The following is a 25,950-nucleotide window of genomic DNA, read 5'->3' as shown; positions in this document are numbered from 1 at the left end:
CTCCAAAGCATATGGAGAGCATTGTTCAGTAGCAGGCTAACTGGGGGTGTGAGTTCACAGACTTGGTAAATGTCCACCATGGAAATAAAGCTGATCTCCTGAGGCTAAGCATGCTGAGTATTAAAGAATGAAGGGAGTAGTAAACAAGGTATTTAATATTCGGTACAGTTTCTCCCTAGTCTTGATGTGCATAATTGGGTCCTAGATAAATTACAGGAATAAAAAAAAGAATATCCAGTGTAAAAGAGCTCATTTACATACAAGTATATTCTCCATAGCAAAGTAAACAATGCACAAGCAGAGAGTTCTTGTCCACCTGCTAAATAAACTTCAGCAAAAGAGGTTGGAGTTTGAAATAAATGTCTTGATCTGGAGTAGCTAATCACTTTGGCTTGTGGAGTTTTTAATAAAATTTACTGGAAGAAGGCTTGTCTTCAAAAATGCAAAAGTACATCCAGAAGGTCTACATGCAGTACAGCCAATTCCTCGTGCAATACAAGGTTAGCATTATAATTAAGCCACCCTGCGTCTTTGAGAAGTGTACACACTTTATCTAAAATAGCCATGCTGCATGTGGATGAAAGAGTTAATTGTTAAAGTATTTTGTGCTTTATTTCTATTTTTTATAGTAGAGCTTTATAGTTCCAATATTTCCATGGCAAATAAAGCTATTATCATCTGTGGCACATTTTGAACATTGTAGCTCCTAGGTGTTCAGGACCTTTATGGAGTTGAGCACCCACAACAGCACAAAGGTAATAATTGTCATTTGTTACCTGAAGAATAAAGTTGTGACCATAGCTACAGGTCCTCAGAGGGTGTTCCCACCTTGGGAGCATATGTGAAAGGGGCTTCAACCCATAGCTTTGGGATCATTGGAAGGAATCTTTCGTTGCTGGAATTTGAGCTCCAGCTCTTTTTGGTCTCTTACATAACCCAGCTAAAGGCAATCATTGTTTCTCACCAAGAAAAAGTGTGTTGATAGTCTTCAAAACAAGGAGTAAAGTTATGTAATTTTTTAGCTGGCTATCTGTTCCAGTTCTATAAAGAAGAAATCTGCAGCTTCTGTGATTTCACTACTTGGTCTCTTGCTTACCAGTCATAAGCACATGTGTACCATGTATGGATATAGTGGTACTTTGCAAGGCTCATGAATGATGGAATAAGTATAATTTTGGCATAAATGGAGTTGCCCAGTGGGATTAATTTCAGATCAATTAGATTACAATTGAAAATATTTGTAGAACAACATGCAGATTAGAACAATAGAGATTGTGTTTCAGGTGGTGTGTCCAGGCATTAAAATTAACTTGTTAACAGTTCATAGTTACTTGATGTTTACTGAATGTTTTTATCGGGTTTGCTTGTTGGTACAGAACATTCTGACTGACATGATATATCCATCATATTTTATTTATTGACTTCCTTTTAGTCCTGCAAAGGATAAAATACAAAAGCCTTTGGTAATATTATTTATGTTAGTTGAGCAATTTCTATATACACTTCTGCTGCACATCTGATTGCGTTATTGTGTTTAGTGGCTGCCTAATTGCCTGTGTAGGTTTTCCTGATTGGAAATGATCAAGACTCTGTTGTGCATGTGAACTGTCCAATGTGAGTGGGGCAGTCACTAAATGGCTTGTGATAGCCCTCACTTTTTCATTCTACACCCCTGGAATCTCCAGTCCAGTTTATTTCATTACATTTAAGAGTTGTCCAATTTTCTCCCGTGTACCCGTTATTCAGTTTTTTAATGTTGCTAAGTATCATTCAATTGGAAAGAATATTTGGCCTGCTGGAGGGAAAAATATGTAGCACTCTTAGTACATAAAATCTATAGACAATTTAAGATAGAGAAAGGTAAATTTAGTTTTCAGACTTTTAAAGAAATGCTTTTCTGTTCCCTTCTTTATGCATCTCAGTCAACTACCCTTGACTTTTTTTTGTAAAACCATCCTTGTTATCACAGCCAATGTCAGTGCTGTAGGACTTGGCCACCCTTACTTTCATGCACGTTGATGTGATGAAGTGTATGTTAATGAAGACTTACCATGATCTCCTTACCACTTCAGCTTGGACCTGCTAAAAGCTCTCATCCTTGAAGTCAGGGGTTTAGTATAACTTAGTTGTGTAGTTTGAGATTAAATTTAAAAAGATCAGTAATGTAACGAACTATGCAATCTATAGGTTCTTTAATTGCCTTTCAAGCGATTCTTAAAAACTATTGCTTTATCATAAAACAGTACAATTATTGCTGTATTTTCCTCAAACATATGTAAGTTGCTGCGATTCTCAGATATTAAAAAAAAAAAAAAAGGCGGGGGGGGGGGAGGAGAAATGGCCAACGGAAGTATCGCTGATTGTATAAAGCTTCCCCAAATCCCCAAGACTGAAGTGAAAGCTGTAGGTGAAGAGGTGGGAATGCCTGATACTGTAGGGCTTTCTCATCTATGGCTGTTGTGAACATGGGCACTTCATACCACAAGTGATTTCCTTTCAGCAACATTAACGAGAACAGGCAGTATTTTGTGTTGCAGTGCTCCTCACAATAATTCTAGCACTTTTGCAGTTCTAGTATCCGAGTGGTCCAGTCACGTTTTCTTAAATCATTCAGTGGGCTTGGTTCCCTCACCTCCATCCCAACAACAACAGAAAGTGATTGTCATGGGTTACTCAAAATTTTGCTGGATACATTTGAATCTTTAGGGTTGTTAGAGCTGCAGATAGCTTTTTTGATGAGCAAGAATTCCCATCAGCTTTCCTCTTTCTACTTTTGGTTGGAGGGTGGGGGGAGACTTTTTAACTAAGTGTTTCCAGAATCTTTCTAATATAATTATAATATACTATAGAAGTAAGCTCTTCCATTTCCCTTCTTGTTCCTCCTCCTTTAGTGTATTTTAAAATACAGTACTAGAAAGCGGCTGAAAAGCAAACACAATCAAATTTGAATGAACTAAAAATTGGGCACCAGGTTTTCACACCACTTGAAGAGGAAATCCCAGGGTTGCTGTATTCTTGGAAGCACTTTGCAATTTTCGGTGACTTGGTTTGCCTCCTTAGCACCAAGATCTGCACATGTGGCCCTGGGAAATGTCTTGCATGCGTTAATAGGTCCTGATATTTTACTCCTCACAGCTTTGTTTTATCGTCTGTGCTGTCAGTTCATTTCTCCATTTCACTCTCTTGTGTAGCTCTGATACTCTTTTGATTTCCAGGGAATTAACAGGTAGACCTCGTGCCATCAACTGCGTGTCTCACGATGCCGCCACCACTTGTTTTTTAGGAGCCAATCTGTGCCACGGTGCTTGGCTTCTTACTGTGATGTAGGGCTGAGATGAAGACTTGGTCCCCTAGAGTCGATCTCCTTTTGCTCCCTTCCCTCTTTCCCCCACTTTGGCATGTGTTCCTTGCATCTCTGCCAACCAGGGGTTCATTTAAAAATATTTCATTCTGTGCGAGTAGGATAATTTAGCAGATGTTTAGCATCTAGGAGCAAGAGAATTTGCCTTCTCCTTCCTTGCCCAGCTCTTTCCTTGGAGTCACATTTTTACATCTAGATGAAATTATCCACCGGCTGCTTATAGAGTAGCCTTGCCAATGCATACAGCAGAAGGGGCAGCCTTGATTTTTAGAAAAGCAGCTGCCCCTTCTCCGCTCTAACCACCCACAGAGCTCTCCCAGTTATTCTAGTCTAATTTAGTGGTGTTCATTAGAGTTGAATGACATGTCATTATTTTTCTTCCCCAGGATCCCCCTTTCAAATGTTGTCCAGTGGACAACTGTATACATGTACAGCAATAAAATTATTGCCCAGGTAACTATAGTTATGAATTGTCTAATGCCACAGAAACTAAGCCAATCTCATGCAATAATACCCTCTTCATACTCAAGAGGGAATAGTTTGCTTCAGCATGCAGGTCCACCACAGCTTGTACTTGATCTATTCTACATGAATCCTGCTGACATAATTTAAAAACTTGGTAGTACAGTATTTAATCTCTTTCTTTCCTTTCTTTTCAAGGTGGTGGGCAGAACTTGGTTACTGAAGATGTGACGGTAGTGGAGGGAGAAGTTGCCACCATCAGTTGTCGAGTCAAAAACAGTGATGACTCAGTGATTCAGCTACTGAATCCCAATAGACAGACGATTTATTTCAAAGACTTCAGGCGTAAGTTTCCGTCCCTGTGTTATTTGGTAGCAACTGACCCCCACCCTCCTGGCAGTCTGGATAAAGAGATTGCAAATGCCTCTTTTTTTAATTTAGTGTTAGGCACTTAAAGTTGAGTTGTTTCTTCAGAGCACAGATGACAGACAATCATAATCTTTCTCCTTAATGGACACCTTGTTGGTCCCTTTTAAAAGTCAGACTGTTTTACTTTGCAATAGGAATTGATTGTAGTAATTCAGGGTGAATTGCAACTGAGCGCCAAATATTCAGCTGACCCAAACAAATTGAATGGAGTAATGCAGGAGAATACAGTGTTCTGAGAACTAATATATTTGGTCTGAAGATTGGCATGTTCAGGATAATCTGTCCCTTTTAAAGCCAAAACAAAATTTGTCACTATGGTACCCAGTGCAGGAGGATGGCTTTATTTCCTGTTCAGACAATACTGTGAGGATAACAATTGAAATGAGACTATTTAAATTATTCAGTCTAATGGCTGCTCTTGGAATTGGACAGGATGGACCAGGACTACTTGTGCTCGTTGTGTACACACAACACAGCGGGTCTCTGCTCCAAAATTGCTTACAATCTAAGTAACTAATTGGGTGGGATGAACTCAGAGATTGTGATTTACTGGTATTGCAATAGCATCTAAGACCCAGATCAGGGTTCCCATTTTGCTAGGTATTTCACAGACCCTGCCCCAAAATTGGCACTCGAGAAAGACCATCAGTAAGTCTTAGTTGAAATATTTGTCAGTGCTGTCAAAATTCCCAAAGGGATTTCAGCAGTAATTACTTGTGTAAGAAAATCTAAATCTTAAATTCTTTGCCCTGATTCTTATCTCAGCTTCTTGCTGGTTCTAATCCACTCGTGGTATCAATCCTGCACTCTGCTTTAAGCCACAAAATAACCCCCTGAATTGTTTTTATGGCAGCCTTCTTACCAAAAACATTGCTGCATCTTCTGAAAATAAAAGCTAGACACATCAGTAGTTTGTATGGAGAATTTGTATTGATTAGTTATATTGATCTGACCACATGAGTATTGTTTAAACCCAAATTGAAATGCAAGGAGCTGGAATAATGTGGAACACGTAGGAGTCTTGTTTAGGCACCATTACTACTCTTTCAGGCTTCTGGCTTTGCCATGTTTTTGTGGGAGGAAACGTACTATCTGTCTTGTTCATCACAATCACTCATGATCTGTTTGTTCCACAGCTTTGAAGGACAGCAGGTTTCAGTTAGTGAATTTCTCGAACAGTGAACTCAGAGTGTCGTTGACAAATGTCTCCATTTCTGATGAAGGAAGATATTTCTGCCAGCTTTACACCGATCCCCCACAGGAAATTTATACCACTATGACTGTGCTTGGTAAGTGCCGGGCAGTAAACTCTAACTCTTCAGTTAATGTGGAGGAATGAAGGGGAGGGGAAAGGGAATCAGCACATGTTTTTTGGAAACTATTTTGTAGCAATTCCAGCCACCAAAAGTTGCTGAAACTGAATCATATTCTTAAGACTTGATTTATAGAGCCACATGCACTCTGAGATTTCAGTAAAAATCAACTTTTTTTTAATCCCAAAGAGCTCTTTCACTAAAGACCAGCTGCCTTTATGGATCTATTGAGTCTGGGACTCGAAACTGCAATCACAAGATTCTGAAGGTGACTAGCAAAGATCAACCTAAATTTTCAAGTGAGCCACTTGCCACATGGAACGTCATAGCTGTTAACTTCTAGTTGTGTTAGCTAAGTGAGGAAGAGACTGGCTGTGTGCTTCTACCCAATAGAATTTCTTTGTAATCACTCTGCATGCTCTTCTTTCTAAGTAATATCCTGTTTGTAGTGGAGAAGCCGAGTGTTTGTTTTTCCTGCAGCATTTCAGTTTCGTGAAGAACGTACAGGTTTAGGAGCCAGACGCTCCTGAATTTTAAGCCTGGCTCTGCCTGTCACTGACTCACTTGGCCAGGTCACTTAAATTCCCTAGGTCAGTGTCTCCATTTGGGAAGTGTGGGACAATACCTGCCTTGCTGGGGCTGCATGATAATGAATCACTGCATTGGCTGGAGTAAGTCTGACACTGTTGTTGCCTTGGAGTGGATGTCTGTGGAGTGGCAAACACCTACAAGGGGAAGAAAGTCAGCTGGCTTTAGTAATCCTGCAAACTAACCTCACAAACTTTCCTAGACCACATGCCTTTCATCTTTAAGGTAGCAAAGTATATGTGTGTGTCACACTTCAGCAGGAGGGTGGGGTTGTGGTCATAGATTCTTTTCATTCAGTGAGGAGAAAAAGGGAAGGAATAAGATTTAAGTATATTAGTTGTCTAAAATTAGGGTGTATATTAATTATGGTTCCCCTCAGTGGCCATATTGGGACTCTTGGTCTGCCTATCAACAGGAATTCCTACTAGCTCCTAACCTTTCTTGTTGGGAACCACTGGGGTAGGCAGGCCCATATTTCATTTGTTCCTCATCTACTGCTTCAACTGCAGAAGGAAACCTTTGAGGAGCAATAGGCCAAAGCAGACAAGGAGGGTACTCTTCAAACTGTCTCCTCATCTTTCCCAGATGAAGCTGTTATGCCCCCTCCACCTTCTCTGGCTTCAAACAGTTTCAGGAGCTAACAAAACATGTTGTGGATTCATTGCATATTCCCCTAGAGGAGGTTTGAGAGTAACCGCACAAGCACTTGGACGTTTTGCAAATGACACTTTCTGCTCAAGTGGCCCTGCCCATAAATGAGGCTTTCCTGGATCCTGCCAGGACCATCTGGCAGACCCCAGCAATGGTATTGCCCATGTGCAAACATTCTGATAAGAAGTATTCTGTCCCAGCCAAGAACTGTGAATATTTATTTTTAAATCCTTTGCCTAATTCCCTGGCTGTTGAAGTGGTGAACGTGGCAGACAGCACCACTCTAAATTAACCCTATATGGCAGGGACCAAAATCGTCTTGACCTTGAGTCATTCGTCTGCAACCCCAGAGTTTAGAAATGCCAATTACCAAGCTCTTATGGCAAAATAGTCACACCAGTTATTCCAAATTCCACATTTATTAAACACCTTCCAGCAGAACATTGCGAGCAGTTCCACACTGCCATAGGTGAAGGTCAGCTACTGACTAGAACCTCATTACAGGCCTCCTTAGATGCAGTTGACACTGCAGCTTGCTCTATCTCCAGGGCAGTCACCGTACATTGGGCATCCTGACTGCAGTTCTATGGGTTACCTGGAGAGTTTCAAAATACTGTTGAGGACTGCCCCTTTGATGGACTGAAACTCTCTTTGCTGAAACCACAGGAGAATCACTGATCACTTCGGGTCCCAAAAAAGAACGAAGGGTGGAGACCAATTCTAGATCTGACTCCTACACAACTTTTCTGAAAATACAAAAATGCAGAATGGTGACTTTTTTGCAGCTGTAATTCCATCAGTGGAATTTGATTTTCACCCCTCAACCTTCAGGACCTTATGCTTTCATGCCACAATTTGTCCTTTTCACAAGAGATTATTTTGGTTTCTGGTCAGTCAAGATCACATCCAGAACTGGATACTTCTAGTCAGCCTTTTCTCTGCTCTGAGAGTGTTCTTGAAGGTTTTGACAGTGGTCACCAACTACCTTTTATTTATTGGAGACAATGGTTTTTCCATGCCTTGATTTGCTGCTCAAGGGGCAGACTTGCAAAGAGGTTCTCTCTGCTGTAAACTCACCGCTGTCCATGCCCCCCAGGTTAGGTCTCCAGCTTCACATAAAAATGTCTACTTTGACCTCTGTAGAAAGGAGAGAACCAAGTCATTTAGCAAGTCTCCCAGGCAGTTCAATTGCTGACCTGTTCAAGGGAGCTACTGTCTCCATTCAGAGTCTGTCCAGGTGGATACCTGGATGTATTATTCATTGTTGTTAATTTGCCAATACACAAGCTCCTCCCAAGGTGTTCGCCTGTTTCACTAGATTTCTTGTCAATGTCTATGGTGCTGTTTAAAAATGTTCCCATTGTTGGGATCTGCAAGGCTGCAATTTGGACTTTAATGCATAACTTTTCCAAACACAATGTGATAGGTCATTCTTCTAGATCAGATGCTGCCCTGGGGAATGTGGTCTTGCCTTCGGTGAAGACTCCCTCCTCATGATGAAGCTCCCTCCTCATGATGAAGATACTGCTCTGAAGTCACCTGAAGTGGAGCACCCATAGGGATGCTAGTTGAAGGAGTCGTCCAGTAATTGGAGTTCTTCAAGATGTCCCCCTATGGGTGCTCCACTTCCCTCCCTACTTCCGTTCTGCTTTGGAGTTTCCTTTGTGGGAGTTTGTGGTGGTGAAGGAACTGAAGGTGGTTCACTTGGGCAGCTCTACGTATTATTTAGTATGGGGCACAAGGTTGTATAGGGCGCATGTGCAGGTCAAACAGGCATTGCTACCAAAAATCTCTGCTCAAAGTCTCAGTGTCCAGTTGAGGATGGGGACAGTGGCGTAAACTGGCATGTGGTCTGCCAGCATCACAATAATAAATGAAGAATAAAATCTGGTTTGCTATCTGTGGTGTTCTTTAAGGAAAGTACTGTGTACGTTATGCAGTTGTTAAACCTCTTTTTGTGCTTCAAGATGCTTATGCCTCTGCACGTTTTAGTTGCTTGAAGTTTAAGCAAAACCTTAAGCATAATTATAATGCAAAGTGAGGGATTTCTGTTAACTTTTGTCTGAGCTGATTTAACAGCCACTATTTTATGTATTATTTTGTATGTATAAACTTGAGATCTTTCATCTGACATTTTGTGTGTGCTCGTTCGCTTAGGAATTATCCATTTTGGAGTGTTGCAGTTCACTTTTTCTACTCAGAATAGTCTTGGTGAAAATGTAATGTACTGAATTCTCCTTTTTTCATCCTGTTTCTCATGGTTTGCAAGACAATGATATAGACGCAGTTATAAGGTTAATATAGTTACAGATAATAGTAGCTAATACTATTACAGCCGTGTCTAAAGATTAGTGCTGGCTTTTAAGCTCCTGTTAATAAGAGAACCTGAATCGTAGTGGAAGAGCTTAAATGTAAGATCTCACTCACTGATTAGTTGTAAGTTTGGTTGTTTTTCTCATATTTAATGAGATTCTGTTCTGTCTTAGTGTTTAAACTGTGGAAACAATGTTTATAATCCGCCCTAGTATGGATCTCAGGTTTATCCACAGCCTTCAAGTTGTACTTCAGTGTTCTGATGTTCAGCCGAATAGGATGGTGTTTTTGTCCCCTTCAGTTTCTCTCCTATTGGTACCTGTTTACATGTATTGAGTTAATTAATGTACATTCACTCATTGCTAAGAGGTGCATCAGAAGTAGTGGTACCTGTTTAATGGGCCTATAAGCAAGTATTCTGTGCCTTCTATAATGGGCTAGAAAAATAATGTAGTTGTTCTCATTAAGTATAGAGATAGATTTACCCAATGGATTAGAACACATGAAAATCTGAAATATATGGTCTGTCTTACTCATCTTGGAGAAAAGCTAAAACTGACTAGTCCTTCGATCATCTGGATGATATTTATACATATTTGTTCTTCATCAGATTGAAAATGTCTGAGTCATATTTCAACCATACAATTGCTTAATCATAGTGATGAGAACAAAAAATGTTGAGTTATCTTCGGAAATATCAATTTAAATTCTTTACTTAAAGGCCTAAGAGGGATGGAATTGTGTGTATTCATGTTTCTCTCATTACTGACTTTTTCATCTTGTTCCTTTTTCAGCAGTTTTAAACTTGTTTTTATCCTCTCTATGGATTGCATGCTACTGTTGTGGTGGTCTCCCGTAGGTATTACCCTGTTCCTAAATATTATTGGATTGTTTTTCACTGATGATGATTACAGCCTTCTGGCTTTGTAGCTCACAGTAGTGTTGTCTCTAGCGGGTACTTGCCTTAAAGAGAGGAAAACTCTCAGCTTGCAGTAATTGCAATCTGAAGCAGTTATCTTTGTTGAGATCCAAAGTTGTTTCCACATCTCTTCATCAAATCTGGGATTGCATTTGCCTTTTGGTTTATTTTGATGGGAGATGCATTGGCAATTGGAGGCTGTGACATTCTATTCTGGTCCCAGTCTTGATGGCTTTTTTTAAGAGGTCTAAATGTGTTTGATCTTTGCTGGTCATCTTCCACATCTTGAGCCTGAGGCTTGAAACTGAAGAGCAGATAAGAAAAATTTTACCTTTAGGGATCTAAAACTATGGGTAGGTACGGTACCGTTAAATGTATTTTTTCTGTTTCCCTTCTCCTCATTACTGACTGTAAAATGCAAGCTGTATTCTTTGTGTGATATCACACCCATGTAGCATGAAAGAGAGCAGACAATTTGCAGGGGACCGTGCTCAGCTGGGAGGGACTATAGAAAATGTGAGAATTTAATAAACCATAGTTGACGAAGCTCCAAGCTGGGCTAAAAACATTTAATACAACTATTAGGAACCTGTGTGTTAAGGGACAATAGTACAAATAATCATTTGATAAATTAAGAGATCTGATAAGTCCAGGTGCCTACCTTTCCCAAAAAGAATCCAGCTGTTTTCCAACATTGAGTAATGTGTTGATGAGTTCTTGGGTGTACACCAGTTAACGATCAAAATGTACTGACCTTGTTCTGATTTTTATTTTTGGTTTTAGTCCCACCACGCAATTTGATGATTGATATCCAGAAAGACATCGCCACTGAAGGAGAGGAGATAGAGTTGAACTGCACTGCCATGGCCAGCAGACCAGCCACCACAATCAGATGGTTCAAAGGGAACAAGGAGCTACCGGGTAGATTTATCTTCTAAAGCCGCACAGCTTGATAGATAACTGAAGTGGTTAAATTAGACCTTCTAAATATAATATTATGGAGACAGAGAATAGAAACACATGTTTTAAAAAAAAAAAAAATAGAGCCATGTCAGTGGCAAAATGTATGGGCAGATTTAAATGACAAATGCACCTTAACAGTAAAGGACTTTTACCCCTGTGTTGTCCTTTAGTTACCTGCCAGAATCTGAGTTCAGGGTTCTGGCGTTGCTCTTCAGCTGCTGATGTCCTCAGTGATCCCTTGAGGTGTGCAGGGAAGGTAGCTCTTTGCCCTGATTTAGGGGTCAGTGTGATGGCATCGAGTGAGGTAATAAAGCGTTTCAGTGCACTTTTATATCTAGCTCAGTTCTTCCTGTGGGATTGGGTAGATGTGTTCATATAAAAATGAGTTTTTTCTACTCTGTAAAGTCTAGTGCTCATGGAATTTGTACAGATAAGTCACAACACTGATTGCATATTGTGTGCTGTTTAAGTCTGTGTGCACATGGCATCACCTCTCATTTTGTCCCATCTGAGATAATAACAGCTCTTTACAGAAGTCCGATACAGCCCTTCAAATCTAACGCTCTGCAAGGACAGGATAAAGTCCTCCGGACGGAGGACATACATCCCTTCCCTCCTACAGGCATCTCAGCACAATGACACATACTGAACTTATGCTGGTAATAGTGGAAGGCAAAGCTGCTGCCACGTGTAGCATCCCACAGAACCAACTGCTTTCTGGCACCTGTTGTCATCTAAATGATGCATGCATCTTCAAATGACCTCCTCCTTGGTTTCTTTTGCTTTCTGTAGGGCCCCAGTACAACAATATTTGACCACTTGTGCTTGCCCTGTCCAGCTCCTTTATTAAGCTTTCTCGCTTCAGCAATTGAATTCCAACCGCCCTGTATCTTTGAAGACTGCCGAGCAAGTAGTCGCTTCCTGAAATACCAGATCACCCTGCTGATTCTTTGGCACAGTGGGGTTTTCAAAAATAGAAATAGGGAAACTGAAATAGTTTTCTTTGTTCTTGATTTTACACTGACTCGGATGGAGAGAGAACCAGGAGCCTCTTTGATTATGCAGTCTTTCCTCTAAACATAACAGGTTGTTGTTTTTAACAGTTGTCAATATGTTTTACCTATGTATTATCCACAGGAGCTGTTTTGTGGGCTTGAGGGGGAAGTCTCTCTTGTAGGTTTCCCTCTTAGCCGTTTTATCGCCATGATTTGAACCATAAAAATGCAGTTGATACACACATTTAAGAGGCATTGGTTTCTGGTCAGCAAGTATGTGCTGAGTTCATGGAAAACCTCATTAGTGTCATCATTTAACCGTGAGCCGCCTTTTTCCTGTTCTGTGTGTGTTCTGGGGAGTCTTGCCCTGCAATATACTTCACTCCAACCCGCTGCTATGGTATTTTCAATGGATCTTCTACAGTGCCACTGTTTAAATATTTTAATTACTGTTTTTAATTATGTTAATCCGTTTACTCTCTTTCCCTCCTAATAGCTGATGATGGGTTTTCATCTCCATAGCATCTGAATTCCAGGATGCTTTCCAAAAAAAAAAAACAAAAAAAAAAAAACCCAAGCTTTTAAATCAGTGGAGCTGTAAGCATCCTGGCATTTTTAATCCTTATGACAGCACACTGTATATTGTAAGTTTTAATGACTTTGGTAGGAGGGATAGTATTACCCACGGGACACCTCCCTGCCCTTAGCAGTCAATGCTATAGAGATGAAAGTTGGAAATTTAGGGGCACGTCTTCCCAGCACCTCTTTTGTCTACCATGGTGATGCCAGTGAGGAGATGACAACGTGATGCCATGAATATGCTCTCCCGTGATCATTCTGTGTTCCCTCCCTCATCTATCTGGCAGGCAAATCTGAAGTGGAGCAATGGTCTGATATGTTCACTGTGACTAGTCAGCTTTTGCTGACCGTGGGGCGCGAGGACGATGGGGTCCCTGTCATCTGTCTGGTAGATCACCCCGCTGTCAAAGACTTACAGACGCAGCGCTACCTAGAAGTAATGTGTGAGTATTAGAGCTTTCTATTCTTCTAATGTAGAATGTTCCTCATTTAAACAGAAGTTCGAAACCATTAATTATGTAATTAGATTTTATTACAGTGTAGATAGGGTTTATAAATGTTGAAATCAAAGTATTGAGTATTGTTTAATGGCTTAAACAATGACGACGACTTGCAGTTTTGCTGTGATGCCAAATTCCTAGTTTTATTCTCTCCACATAGAATAACTTGCTTTACCCAGATTTAGCACCTTGAAGGGTTAATAGCTAGGCCTTGTGATTTTGTCAAAGCAGATTAATTTTAATTTTAAATCCTAACTTTTTTAACAATGCATGTATTTCTTTAAAAGTTAGCATCACTGCAGAGCTCCATTTAAAGTAACTTACTGCAATTCTCCATTGGTAAATGAACTGAGAGACCCATGCTGCGATGCAAGAGAGACTTTCATAATGCATATAATGGGAAGTATAGTACAGTAGTTCTTTTCTAAATTAGAGCTGCAGAAATATGTTTTAAAATAGTGGAACCTTTAAGGTAAAGGTCAAGTAAAAGCAGCCTGCTAAAGCAAGCTAATCTTAAGGTTTAATGCTTCCAACTATATTCAGGATGAAAGCTAGGTGGAACATTTCACTTAGTTCTCTATGAACTGCCATTTATATACATCACATGAGTGATGTACATAAATAGAAAGAAGTAGATTTCTGAAAATACCCATGGGGCAATCCGCAGCAGAGGTGGCTCATGTTCATATTAGTGACGCAGAACACAGTCATGTTAGTGTCACTATGTCATGTTATCAAGTGGAATATGGCTTTTGAAATCAGAAATGCAAACAAATCTGACATTGGGGTGACTGCCTCAGCACGAGAGAACAACCAAGTGGTGAGATGCTAAGATGACACACATCTTTCTTTTGTAGGTTCATCTCAACCGTAACATTATGTAAAAGGAGTGGAGGGTTGTTAATTTTTCATCTATTTCATTATGTAGCTTCATTAAGAGCATTCTGCTTACAATTTTCATATCACGGAAACTAGCATGAAGTAATGTCCCTATAATAGGGAAAACAAAAATGATCAGATACTACCTAAATTGGCAGATACTAGATTTCTTGTGACTGTGCTAATGTGTAATTCATTTATGCAAACGTAATGCCCATTAACATTTCTTGTAGAGCTCCATTAGCTTTAATAATACATTAGCACCTTTTGTGAGGCTTGATCAACTACTTAACAGGGGAAAAAATCCCATCTCTCAGCTGATACAGGAAAATTGAAATCCTGTTTAAAAAAAACCTTGTTTATAAGGGGGTCAGATTAGTAGTTTAAGGCTTCCCTGTGGATATTTCTGTGTAATGCATACCTTTTGGTACAATAGAAATGGGTCAGTCTTTTTAACAGAGCATGCGTAGACTTCCTTCTACATATGTCTATGAAAGAGAAAATAAATCTCTTTTCTGAATCCTTTAGGTTGCAGCTTGTAAAAGGCACCAAACAGAATGATGACAAATCACATTTACAGTCTGGTTATCTGACGGTCCTGGGGGACATCCAGAACCTCCACTGTATTGGTTTTATCTGTTGCAAAGGGCATTTTTTCCACTTATCGCTAATTTTAGGCCTGCCTTTGGGTGTCTCTTCGGGAGGGAGAGGTGTTACTCAGTGCTTAGCACAAGTTTTTTGGAATGCACTTAATGCAGAGCTTTCTGCAAGCGGACGGGGAAACCATGTGAAATGGTCTTGTTGACTAGCGTGTTTGTCTTCACATTCTGAAATTAACCTGGAGCTTGTGAAAGGCACTGGACGAATAGCGCTGCCAACGAGCATTGCTTTTTGATCCACAGAAAGAACAAACAGCCCGGGGAGCTGCACAGTAAGTGTCCTAACGGTCTCTTCTCTCCTTCTATCAATCTGTCAGCTCTCTCCTGATGTTGAGGGGAGTTTGGTCTCCATGACGCATCAATTCCTGGCCTTCCTTCTGAACCGTTGTAGTGGTGTAATGGAGACTTATATAGTCAGAGGACACTGAATTGTACTTAGGTATAAGCTATGTTGTGATAAGTGGGCCTACAAATGTACCCTAATTGTACGCTCGTCTGTGAAAATTATATGAAGGTTTATAAGAGATCATAATAACCTAAAGAATAAATGTTGATGCGAGAAGAAGCAAAAGTGAGACAGAATTAGTTCAAACAGCAAGGCCTACTAATGTAACTCAAGGACTGTGTTAAGATCATGCCTGGTAACCAAGAGAAGTGTGGAACCAGAAATTAGTCACAGAATATCAGGGTTGGAAGGGACCTCAGGAGGTCATCTAGTCCAACCCCCTGCTCAAAGCAGGACCAATCTCCAATTTTTGCCCCAGATCCCTAAATGGCCCCCTCAAGGATTGAACTCTCAACCCTGGGTTTAGCAGGCCAATGCTCAAACCACTGAGCTATCACTCCCCCCAGTCAGTGAACCAAAATTGGTGTGCTGGAAACTAGGCCTAATTGGTGGACAAAATAATGATGGGGTGGCGTATTCCACATATCGCTCCTTTTGCAGGTCCTTAAAGAGATTTTTGGGGAGAAAAATTGGCTATTGGAGTAAGCTTCACCCTCATGACGGCTACCCCCACCATCACTTGGGACCCTGGGCCTTTGTCATCCCAATCCTGAAAGATACCCTGATTTGACGGGGCCAGAGAGAGGCACCTAGATGTCATGCCCAACCCCACTGTCTCCAGCTGACTTCCAAACACCATCTGGATGAAAGAGAATCAGACATCATAACAGTTCAACCCCATCTCCGCTAACTTTTTTTCTCTTTTCCCCAAAAGGACAGATTTTTACCACCTTCGATGCCATCTAAGGCTGTGTCTACGCTTCCCCTTATGTCAGCCAAACTTCTGTTGCTCACGGGTCCCGCTGACAGAGCAACAGCCACTCATTGCAGGTGGTTTAATTATGTCATCGGGCAAGATCTCTCCTGTTGGCAAAGAGCCGCTACTCGAGAGATGCTACAGCTGTGCTGCTGAAAACTCGCTAGTATAGGCATAGATTAAGAGACTGTCAAACAAGGGATTTTATTTTTCCTTCTAAAAATCTCTCTCCAGCTACAGGGAAAGGGACAGAACAAGGGATGTGGTTAAAATGACAGCCTTATTTAATACCTGACATTTAAAACGCTTTAACATTTTGTTTAACACTGTTTACTGTTGGACAGCGACTGGGTTATGACAACACCTTTGGTCCATACACTCAATCTGAATGAATATAAAAGCCACCAAAGAACCATCACATGGAAAGGGCTTCCAGTCAGTACCAGCCTGTTTTGGATATGACCTGGAGTCTAAGGCGTGAAAGATTCTATTGGCCAATTCTTATCCCTGGAGCCAGTCTCCTATCTATTTTTTTTCCAAACTTTGTTTTTGAAGACAGTATGGTCAGTGGATTCACTGCAGGCCTAGGGAGGAAGGAAGGAATTGATGGGATCAAAACTCTGGCAGCACATATCTAAGGGGATTCCAGGCAGTTCTGTTTATAGACCACTGGGAATTCTGCATATAGACCACTGGAAGAGAAGGGAGCCAGTGTGATCTGATGGCAGAAGTAGGGATCAGAAGATGAGGAGTGGCTGTGGCTGCTGCTATTGGGGAGTCTGAGCACCAAAAAGAATCCACAGTGCTGCCATATCTAGTCTGGGTCCTGCAGGCTACTCTTCTGGCTAGGCACAGACCATGTCATAGAACCATATGGGAGTGCTGGCCTGTACCTCTGTAGTGTTGTGGGGAGACCTTGCCTGACCCATAGCACTGCAGGCTTCTGTCTCCTGAGTCTCAAAGCTACTACGTGTAGGAAGAAGCTACTTTCCCTTGGTGGCCTTTTTTTAATAGATCAGATTCACACTAGCTCCAGGCAACAGTGAAGAGGCAGCTGGAGCATTTACTTACTTCCACGTTCCTCTCTGTGAATCAGTTTTCTTGTCCCTAAAATGGGAATAATACTAACCTTCCTCAGTAAAGCCCTTTGCAATCTCCAAAGGGGGAAGTGTGATATAAAAACTAAGTGTTATTGTTCCACGTAGTTTCTCCTCACTGTGCGTGAAGCATGCAATTCAGTGCTTTGTTTGCCCATTACCCAAAGAGCGGCTGCATAAGGGGGAGGAAAATCCACTTGTCTTCTCTGACTGAAGTGTAGATCAGAGCTTCCTCTGACCCAGGGCCAGCCTTTTAAAGAAATTATACTCCTAAAATCAGGCATAATTGTCACTTTCTCAATAGCTTTTTAGAGCTGGGATTTGCAATCAGAGCAAAGTAGCCCTCCAAATTGTTGTTTCATGCACTTCAGCTGACCACTTTGTTACCTCCAGCTTTATAGCATGCCGAATCTCCAAGCAAGTGGCAATTAATATTTGCACACAGTGCTGTGTCAAAACATATGTTTACATAGTTGTGTTGCTGAGCCCAGAGAGGCATAATTTGAAAGAGGGTTGGTTGCGTTTAAAAAAAGAAGTGATTGCATTTGTCGTTGCACAGTGCCGTCTTGATCTTGTCCTTCCATCCATACAGCACACCATGCCCGTGTCTTTGGAATGTCAGCTACTGACGCTATACGTGTAGCCCCAGTAGACAGTTTTCCCAAGGTGTCATATACCTCAGTGCTCTTAGTCTGTCAGACTCAAGAAAGGTATTGAAAGTAGAAAGTATTAGCAGGGAACCTTTAAATGATGGATCCAGCTTTCGAGCTAATATTTATTGGTTTAAAGTTCAGAATATGCAGGTACATCATAAGGCTAGTTGCAAAACAAACACAAAAAAACCAACACGAACCACAAAGCCTGGAATCTGGGGGAGAGGAAATGGTTGTCATCCTACTAAACAAAACCCACAAAAGAGAGCAAAGGCTGAATGAACTCGGCGTAATCTGGGCCTTATGAAGGGTAGTCTTGAAACAGAAGTAGTGCTTTCAGATGTTCTCCTACATATTTCATAGTAATTTTCCAAGAAAAATTTACTTGGATTATTCCCTACACAGTTAATAGCAGCTGTGGTAATGTTTTTTCTCTCATGCTCTTGAAAGAGACCTCACCACAGAATTAGCATTTGCACCATGCACATGTTGTTTATGATCAAAGAGAAGACTAGTCTGGGGTAGCCATCAAAAGAAGCCAACTGATTGCAGAAAAGTCCAAGTAACTTTCCCCAATAAACAAGTTCCTCCTATTGTCCCCTCAGATGGTATAAATTACCACTATAAAATAGCCAGGGTAAAATTTCCTTTTTAAGAATTTGGACCCTAAAGGTAGGGTTTTCAAACTCTCCTTGAAAAGAAAAGGAGTACTTGTGGCACCTTAGAGACTAACAAATTTATTTGAGCATAAGCTTTTGTGAGCTACAGCTCACTTCATCGGATGTATCTGATGAAGTGAGCTGCAGCTCACGAAAGCTTATGCTCAAATAAATTTGTTAGTCTCTAAGGTGCCACAAGTACTCCTTTTCTTTTTGCGAATACAGACTAACATGGCTGCTACTCTGAAAACTCTCCTTGGTGATTTAAGAGCTCAATTCTCATTGAAAGGCAATAGCACTCCTCTTTCTAATTCATGCAGGTGCTTTTGAGAACGCTACACTTAAATATATATCTATTCCATTAGAAATATATTTTCAGCTGCTAAGAAAAAGAAATCATTCGCTGGAAATTGAGGTACAAGATGTCAGCCTGCAAAGTGACCTGTTACAATGAGTTTTATAAACAATTCATTTGTACGTTTTCTTGTGTGTTACAGTTCAAAGAATTTAAAGATTTCAGTTTTTTTCATTTACCAACCACTCCGAATTGCTAACTTTTTGAAATGGCTCTCAGCCATATTCCCTTGGGCTGAGTTCTCTCCATATCTCCTAAAATAAGCCCGGGTGGGGAGTCGGTGCTCTAAGAAACAATGGATTCCATCTTAGGCTCTGACTTCACTGACCAGAAAGGCGTGTGTGCAGCTGTGTTAGCTGTAAAAGCAAAACAGTGGAAACAAGTAGAGTTTTACTGTAGGGTAAATTAGGCAAGGTCAGCCACATCCCCTGACCTTTGCCTCGCCTATGTCAGGGTAAAAAATTCAGATGCCTTGTCTCCACTAGGATTTTATAGTAAGCTAGCGAATGAGCATCCGTTATCTCACCTGAGGGAAGGGATGGAGAGGGAGACGTTTGTGTCAGGGAAGGCACAGCCTCAGGTGATGTGGGAAGTGGAGTTGATATCTGTCTGCTTAGAACGATGCCTCAACATGATTCTGGGGGAGCGTGTTGTGGCAGCGGCCAAACTTATGTGAGAGAGAAAAGATCCCCGAACTGCTCATGGTTACCATCAGAAATTCCAGGGCACTTTTCATTAGAATAAGGCTAGTGCCCTAGCCACATTCCACTGTGACTTAATGTTCTGCTCACCTAACGTTCCCCTGTGGTCTCAGTAGGCAGAAAGGTCCTTATCCTTCACTCCCCTGCTGGTAAGCCTACTCATGCAGAGTTGCAGGAAACAACATGCACTTCTGGTGTTTTCCAAGTCCTTTGGGTGTGCAGTAGAACCTCAGGAATTTCTCTCTCTCTATTCCACAAGCCCCATAATGACCCCATGCACAATGGGGTCTGACCCCATTTCTTAGCAAAGATTTAGTAAGGCTGTTGCTCATGATGCTTAATGTGATTTTTCCATTGTTACCTGGTCCTCTGCTTGTTTGTAAGCATCTTGTCATGTTCTGAGACTGTAAACTCTTAGGGACAAGCACGGTCTTTTATTGTATTTTTGTATGTGATAAGGATAGCTAGCACAGTAGGACCCTGCTCCCTATTTTGGATGAATAGAGCCTTTATGATATCTGATATGAGAAAGACTTAATAGAAAAATACTACAATCACTTTACGATGGTACTTTGAAGTGTGCAAAGTAATTAAAAGTGAGCTACACGTTCTCAAATAAATGAACTCTGAGCTTGGTTTTCGCCACTCGTATGTTGAGTAGTAGCTCACCCTACTCATGAAGTAAGCTAATAGTATCGTGAGTAAAGGGTGGCAAAGTCTGGTCCTTTCTGAACTTTTGAGATAAATGCTGCTATATGAACGTAGGAGATATTATTGAAATGAAATCTCTGCAAACAAGCGTGCCATAATGTCTTGATGATGTTTTTAAAAGCAAAACTGAGTATGACAAATGGCAACTGTGTACAGTAACAATAACTCTTTCATGCTTGATTAATAGTCACACTAGCAAATGTGATACAATATGCTGCATGGTATTAGTTCAGACATCTCCAATGGTTTTTGAGTAGCTGTCTCTTTTAGAATTCGTTATTGCATGAGTGGCGGATTAGTGTTTGTTACATATAATTTTTAGAAAGGAAACAGCAACAAAATAAGTTAAAAGATCATTAAGGAGCTGATATGAGCAAAATACCCCCAGAAAAATGTGTTAAAGATTAATCTTCATGTCTTCGTGGTACTTTTCCTTTGCTTGTTATAGCACTGGAAATGGATGACAAAGTATAAGCCTTAACACTGTGTATTTCCTCTTGTGGGTTTAAATCCTAATTAATTGAACATAGATTTTTATGTCTACATGCATGTTTATAAAAATATTTACCCATGGAAACTGTTATGATCTCTTGTTATGCCAAGAGAATTTGTTGTTCCCAATTATGCTAAAAATCAGCCATATATGTATGCTTTCATACTTTCAGTAATCTTTGTTTCTGGTGAGTACAAATATTAATTGCATGGTATGCAGTGAAGTGATTAACATCAATGTAATTTATCATCGGGAGATTTCTGAACATAAATAAATGAGTTGTTTTGTTCAGTGAGGTGTTGACCCCTTCAGTATCTGAGACTTATGTTTTTTTATTGTAAATATGAAAGGCACCACAATCAGCCAAGTGTTGAGTTATTTGATTTTCTGGGGCATTAGTCACTCTTGTTTGTGACATTTCCCAGTTGTGTGCTCGTTTGCAAGCTCATTAATAAGGTTTTCTCAGAGGAATGTTGTTGAGGATGAAGAACATACAGTAGGGCCTGGGTTTGATAGTTTCACTCTGAGGCTCGGCAAGCATACAGCAGCAGTGTGCAGTTAGATGTTTAAAACAGGAAATAATTCTGCACAAAATCTTTGAATTCAAAGGCTTCTTCTTGTCAGTCTGACTTAGACCAAAGCCTTGTATTTTTAAAATTAAAAATAAACCATTTTGCTACGTATGGCCCCCAGAAACCAGATAACTAACCATTTCTTTGTATATGTCTATGATTTTGGTGGCTGTACTTCTGTTATGTTAAGTTTGGCTGTAGCAGGATGTATAATTGGTGGCAAAGGTTGCAGGGTTCGCCGTCTGAGGAGAAGTGCCTCTAACAGTGTAACTGGCTGCTTAACAAGAGCAGCGTGCTATATATTAAATAAAAGAAAACTAATCTCAATAACATCAAGGTGGCAGCACTTAGTCTGGACATTCAGACTAAAGGTTAGACACTATATGATGAAAGCATGTCATTGTGTAAAAAAGAATAAGAAAAGGCAGGAATGAGAAATGGCACATCTTAACTTTAATATTTCTTTACTATTACAAGTTAAATGCTTAAATCTTCTCTTTTTATGTTTCAGGGACGACTTTTTAAATATCTGTTTGAGATCAGAAGGGCTCCTTTAGACACATTGTGCGTCAGTCATCCATTTAACTGTTAGTTTAAAGATGAGGTCTATCGATCTGACAGTTGTTTGTTTGATAATCCCATGTTGATATTCAACCATTATATGGACCATAACATTGATACAGATGTGTGCTGCTAAGATAATAAAAGGAAAGCCCTATTAGACTTTTCAGTCCCTACCCATTCCACTATGAAATATAATCCCCTGAGAAGAGGACACAGCTGATTTTAGGATAAAGATGACACTTACATATACATAGTAGCCAATATTCAAATATTGATGCTTCTGACATTTTTGAGAAATATATTCCTTGAGGGCCTATCCCTGGGTCTTAATCTATAGTCTAGATTTATGCACTAATTGCATCTGCAAAGCTTCATGTTAAAATGCCAACTGAATTTATTGCTTTTTCTGTTTGCATTTTTACCCTTTAACTCAAAAGTTGTGTTCTTATAATTAACTTAAATAGACATGTTTTCCCTCTAACTTAAATATTTTTTTCTGACTAATTTTGCTTTTTCTGGAGTTAATATGTGCAGTCTGATATAGAAACTGGTAAAAATCACAGCTCTTTGACCAATTTCCTTGTTAATTTTAATTTAGACAATATATCATGCCTATTTCAGTAAAACACAGCTCAAAAACCATAGATTAAGGAGATGAGAATACATATAAAACTTTCACAGGCCTCAGAGGATATTGGAAGGAGTATTGTGAAGTACATCTTGGATGATTTTTAAACTAACATAAAGGAAGGTAGACAGGCATTCTACTTCTTCAGCTGAAAATATTTTCTCCTGAGGAAACAGTGTCTCCTAGATCAGCAGAGAGATTAAAACTAGGGATTAACACAATCAGAAAAACGTTAAGACTTTAAAAACTCAAAACTTAAGCAAGTTAATTTTTAATTGCGTTATTAGAAGATTCAGTTTCCTAATTTTCTCAGCTGGCAAAAGATTTGGCATTTAAAAAGCATTTCATACTTGAAATCAAGAAACAAAATATTTAATGCTATATTAATGAACACGTAGAGCTAGATAAAGTCTCATTTTCTCAGCACCAATGCAAGTTTTCTCTCTGGTCCATGCATGCCCAACTTGGGTTACAAACTCCTTTAGCTTGTACTGGAAATGTTGTATGCAGTGCTGTAGCTATGGTGTCCCAGGATATTAGAGACAAGGTGGGTGAGGTAATATCTTTTATTGCACCAACTTCTGTTGGTGTGAGAGAGACAAGCTTTCATGTTTACACAGAGGTAGTTGTCTTCTGGAAATGTTGACATGGCTTGTGCAGCAGCAGAGATTCTGCAGCGATACCGATATATCTGCTCTCTTGCATGAGTAGAATAGCCTTGAGTGCTAGGTTTTACTGAAGGCGGCCCGTTGATATACTTTCTTGGTCTATCTGTTTATATAGAGACACACCATGAATTGTAGTGTGTTTTAAACAGCCCGTTTGTTCATTTGGTTGGTTTTGAAGACAGTAATGTGCAAAGAAAACCTTCAGTCTGATGGGTTGTATCAGCCATGAGGATCATTAGTTTGCTGCTTTTTCCAGGTAGGAAACATCAGAAGTGGGCTGAGTTATGAAAAAGCTCTCGAGTTTAAAAAACATTTCACTTGTTGTTTGTTGTTGTAGGCGTGGTATTAAAGACTCTGGTCCAGCACAGTCAGTGTGTATTTAAAGTGGATGGTCCTGCAGGGGCAGCTGTTGTATGCCCCGTATCACTTACACTGAACTTCTTGAAGAGCTATGCGCTGTTAGAGTGTGATGAATCAGATCGGGTATGACTGACACAGCCCCAAAGAGCATTGTCTGTACTTTGAGCATAATGAAATTTTCTCTCTCACTGCCGCTTGTGATCACTCCTATGGACAGTGAAATTACTGTACATGGCCACCCAAATTAAATGTATTGCACAGCACTCCCCCATTCTGTATGCGCTGATTGTATTTCTAAGGGGGTGTCTGAGTGTGATCACACTCTGTCTCCTATTCGGGGTTCAGCAAGAAAACAAAATTAGCAGCTCAGCATTTTACTCCTATTTAAAAATGTCAATTGCCTTTAGCGCCGTTGTCCGAAGTTTACGTCCTTGTTGACTGCTGAGTCCGAATAGCAAACGAGCCACAGAGGCTTGAGCTATTCTCTTGCATCCAAGGGGAGGGCTGTCTCCAGCTCAGGGGCACGTGGGAGGATGAGGAGGAAGGAATCTTGCTCTACTGCTACTTTTGCTGTACTTGTTGTGTGAACAGACCTGGTCTCTCACCATACCCAAGTTCAGTCCATTTAAAACAGTTTGACGTGCACATATGTCTTCAGTAGAAGCTGCAGCTTGCATCCTCTGTTGTTCCCCCACCCACCTTGCATGGTTTTAAGGTGAGGTTAATATTTTAGGGTGGTCTCTAAACAAGGCAGGCCTACAGTTTGTACAGCCTGAGAAGTGCTTTGGAAAGAGTTGGAGATTAAAAGGGCTGCATAAACTTAAAACATGAATTAAGCACCACCATTTCAAAATAGGTATTAAGCACAAGATTGTCAAGTTGCCCTTGGGCCCGTCTGTTTTGCGTACAGGCCTGCTGAAAGGTAGTCAGTTTTGGGATAGAGAATGACAACCAACTGCTGCAGAGCATGGAAAGGAATTTCTAACTGAGGACTCTAGTGCAAAATCTTGACCTTTGAGGAAAGTCATGGTATCCTCTGTGTACATTGACTGTGTCAGTGACACCATTTGTTTCAGGGTCTCCTCTGAAAGAGACGTGCTCTTTACTGTGTGTATGCTATTTGGAAAGAGGAAATACTGAGTCCATTTTTGCAATAGTTAGGATTAGACCTAGGCAGGCATAGGAGCTGGAACTCGGGGTGCTGCTGCACCCCCTGCCTTGAAGTGGTTTCCATCAAACACAGGGTTTACAGTTTGGTTCAGTGGCTTTCAACACCCCCACTATACAAATTGTTCCAGCACCCTGGAGGCAGGAAGCAGCATGGCTCTATGTAAAGAGGTGAGAAGTGGAAACAGCCTTAGGACTTGTGTGTCAGGATTATCAGCATCACAGGCGTGTTAGACTGCGCTTGGACGGACAGGCACCCTATTCAGAGAACACCGTCGCTGGCCCAGACACGGAGAGTTATCGACAAGTCACCTCTAGGGAGGCCACATGTTCCATGTACAGCACATTTCATTTCATTTGTTTTCCACTGAATGCATCCGATGAAGTGAGCTGTAGCTCACGAAAGCTTATGCTCAAATAAATTTGTTAGTCTGTAAGGTGCCACAAGTCCTCCGTTTCATTTCATCGGTTGACTTAAAGACCACGGAACATTGTGCGTGGTCAGGCTGGCATAAACTAATCTACCAACAAGAGAGAAAGCAAGTCTCATCCTGGTCTCTTTAAAGGCTACTTTTGTGTATTTTATAGGCACACTACATGAGTGCTTTTAAAGAAATCTTGTCAAATCCAGCATGGTTTGTAGTAAGGCAGGGGTGGCCAATCTGAGCCTGAGAAGGAGCCAGAATTTACCACTGTACATTGCCAAAGCGCCACAGTAATACATCAGCAGCCCCCCATCAGCTCCTGCCCACTGATCAGCGCCTCCTGATCCCTCCCGGCACCTCCTGATCAGCTGCTTTGTGGTGTGCAGGAGGCTCTAAGAGGGAGGGGGAGGAGCGAAGGTATAGCAGGCTCAGGGGAGGGGCGGGAAGGGGTGGAGTGGGGGCAGAGGTAGGGCTTTAGTGGTGAGCAGCCCCCAGCACATTGGAAAGTTGGTGCCTGTAGCTCCAGCCCCAGAATCGGTGCCTGGACAAGGAGCCGCATACTAACTTCTGAAGAGCCGCGTGTGACTCCGGAGCCACAGGTTGGCCACCCCGGTAGTAAAGGTGGGTTGGTTGGTTAGTTTTCAAATTGGTGGTCGTTGCAGTGCGTCCTTTAGATGACTGGTGTTTAAGCTTTTGAAATAATTCAGCTTAATAAAGGTGCCTTATAAAATTACTGGGGTATGGTTTTTGTTTTTTTACAGCCACTGGAAAAGTTATAAGTGTATTAGGAAATAGCTTTAGATTACGAGAAATAATTGACTACCAGTACTGTACTACTGTAGTGTAGGTGTGGCTCGAACAACTCGTCTTTATTTTTATGTAGGAATCCCACTGTATAATGATATAAAGCAGCGCCAAGATGTGCATTTCAGGGCAGTTTTGTTGTACGTAGGTAGTAAATGTCCATCTGTTGTTGGCCTTACGCCTGATATTGCTATCTGAGGCATGCAGTAACTGCCCCAGA

The 25,950-nt window shown here is 40.8% G+C and overlaps 1 protein-coding gene across 1 annotated transcript in view; it reads left to right on the top strand.

Annotated features, from left to right (window-relative positions):
- CADM1 (cell adhesion molecule 1) overlaps positions 1 to 25,950 on the top strand; it is a 284,990-nt gene that overhangs the window by 202,557 nt on the left and 56,483 nt on the right. Inside the window, exons 2-5 of the mRNA XM_074936535.1 lie at positions 4,022 to 4,168; positions 5,389 to 5,541; positions 10,820 to 10,957; positions 12,861 to 13,016. Coding sequence (XP_074792636.1) covers positions 4,022 to 4,168; positions 5,389 to 5,541; positions 10,820 to 10,957; positions 12,861 to 13,016 — 594 coding nt within the window. The remainder of the gene's footprint in view (positions 1 to 4,021; positions 4,169 to 5,388; positions 5,542 to 10,819; positions 10,958 to 12,860; positions 13,017 to 25,950) is intronic.

Source organism: Natator depressus, chromosome 22 (assembly GCF_965152275.1).
Source record: "Natator depressus isolate rNatDep1 chromosome 22, rNatDep2.hap1, whole genome shotgun sequence".
Lineage (NCBI taxonomy): Eukaryota > Metazoa > Chordata > Testudines > Cheloniidae > Natator > Natator depressus.
The sequence above is the reverse complement of the archived record's forward strand: the minus strand, read 5'-3'. Positions and strand labels throughout refer to the sequence as shown.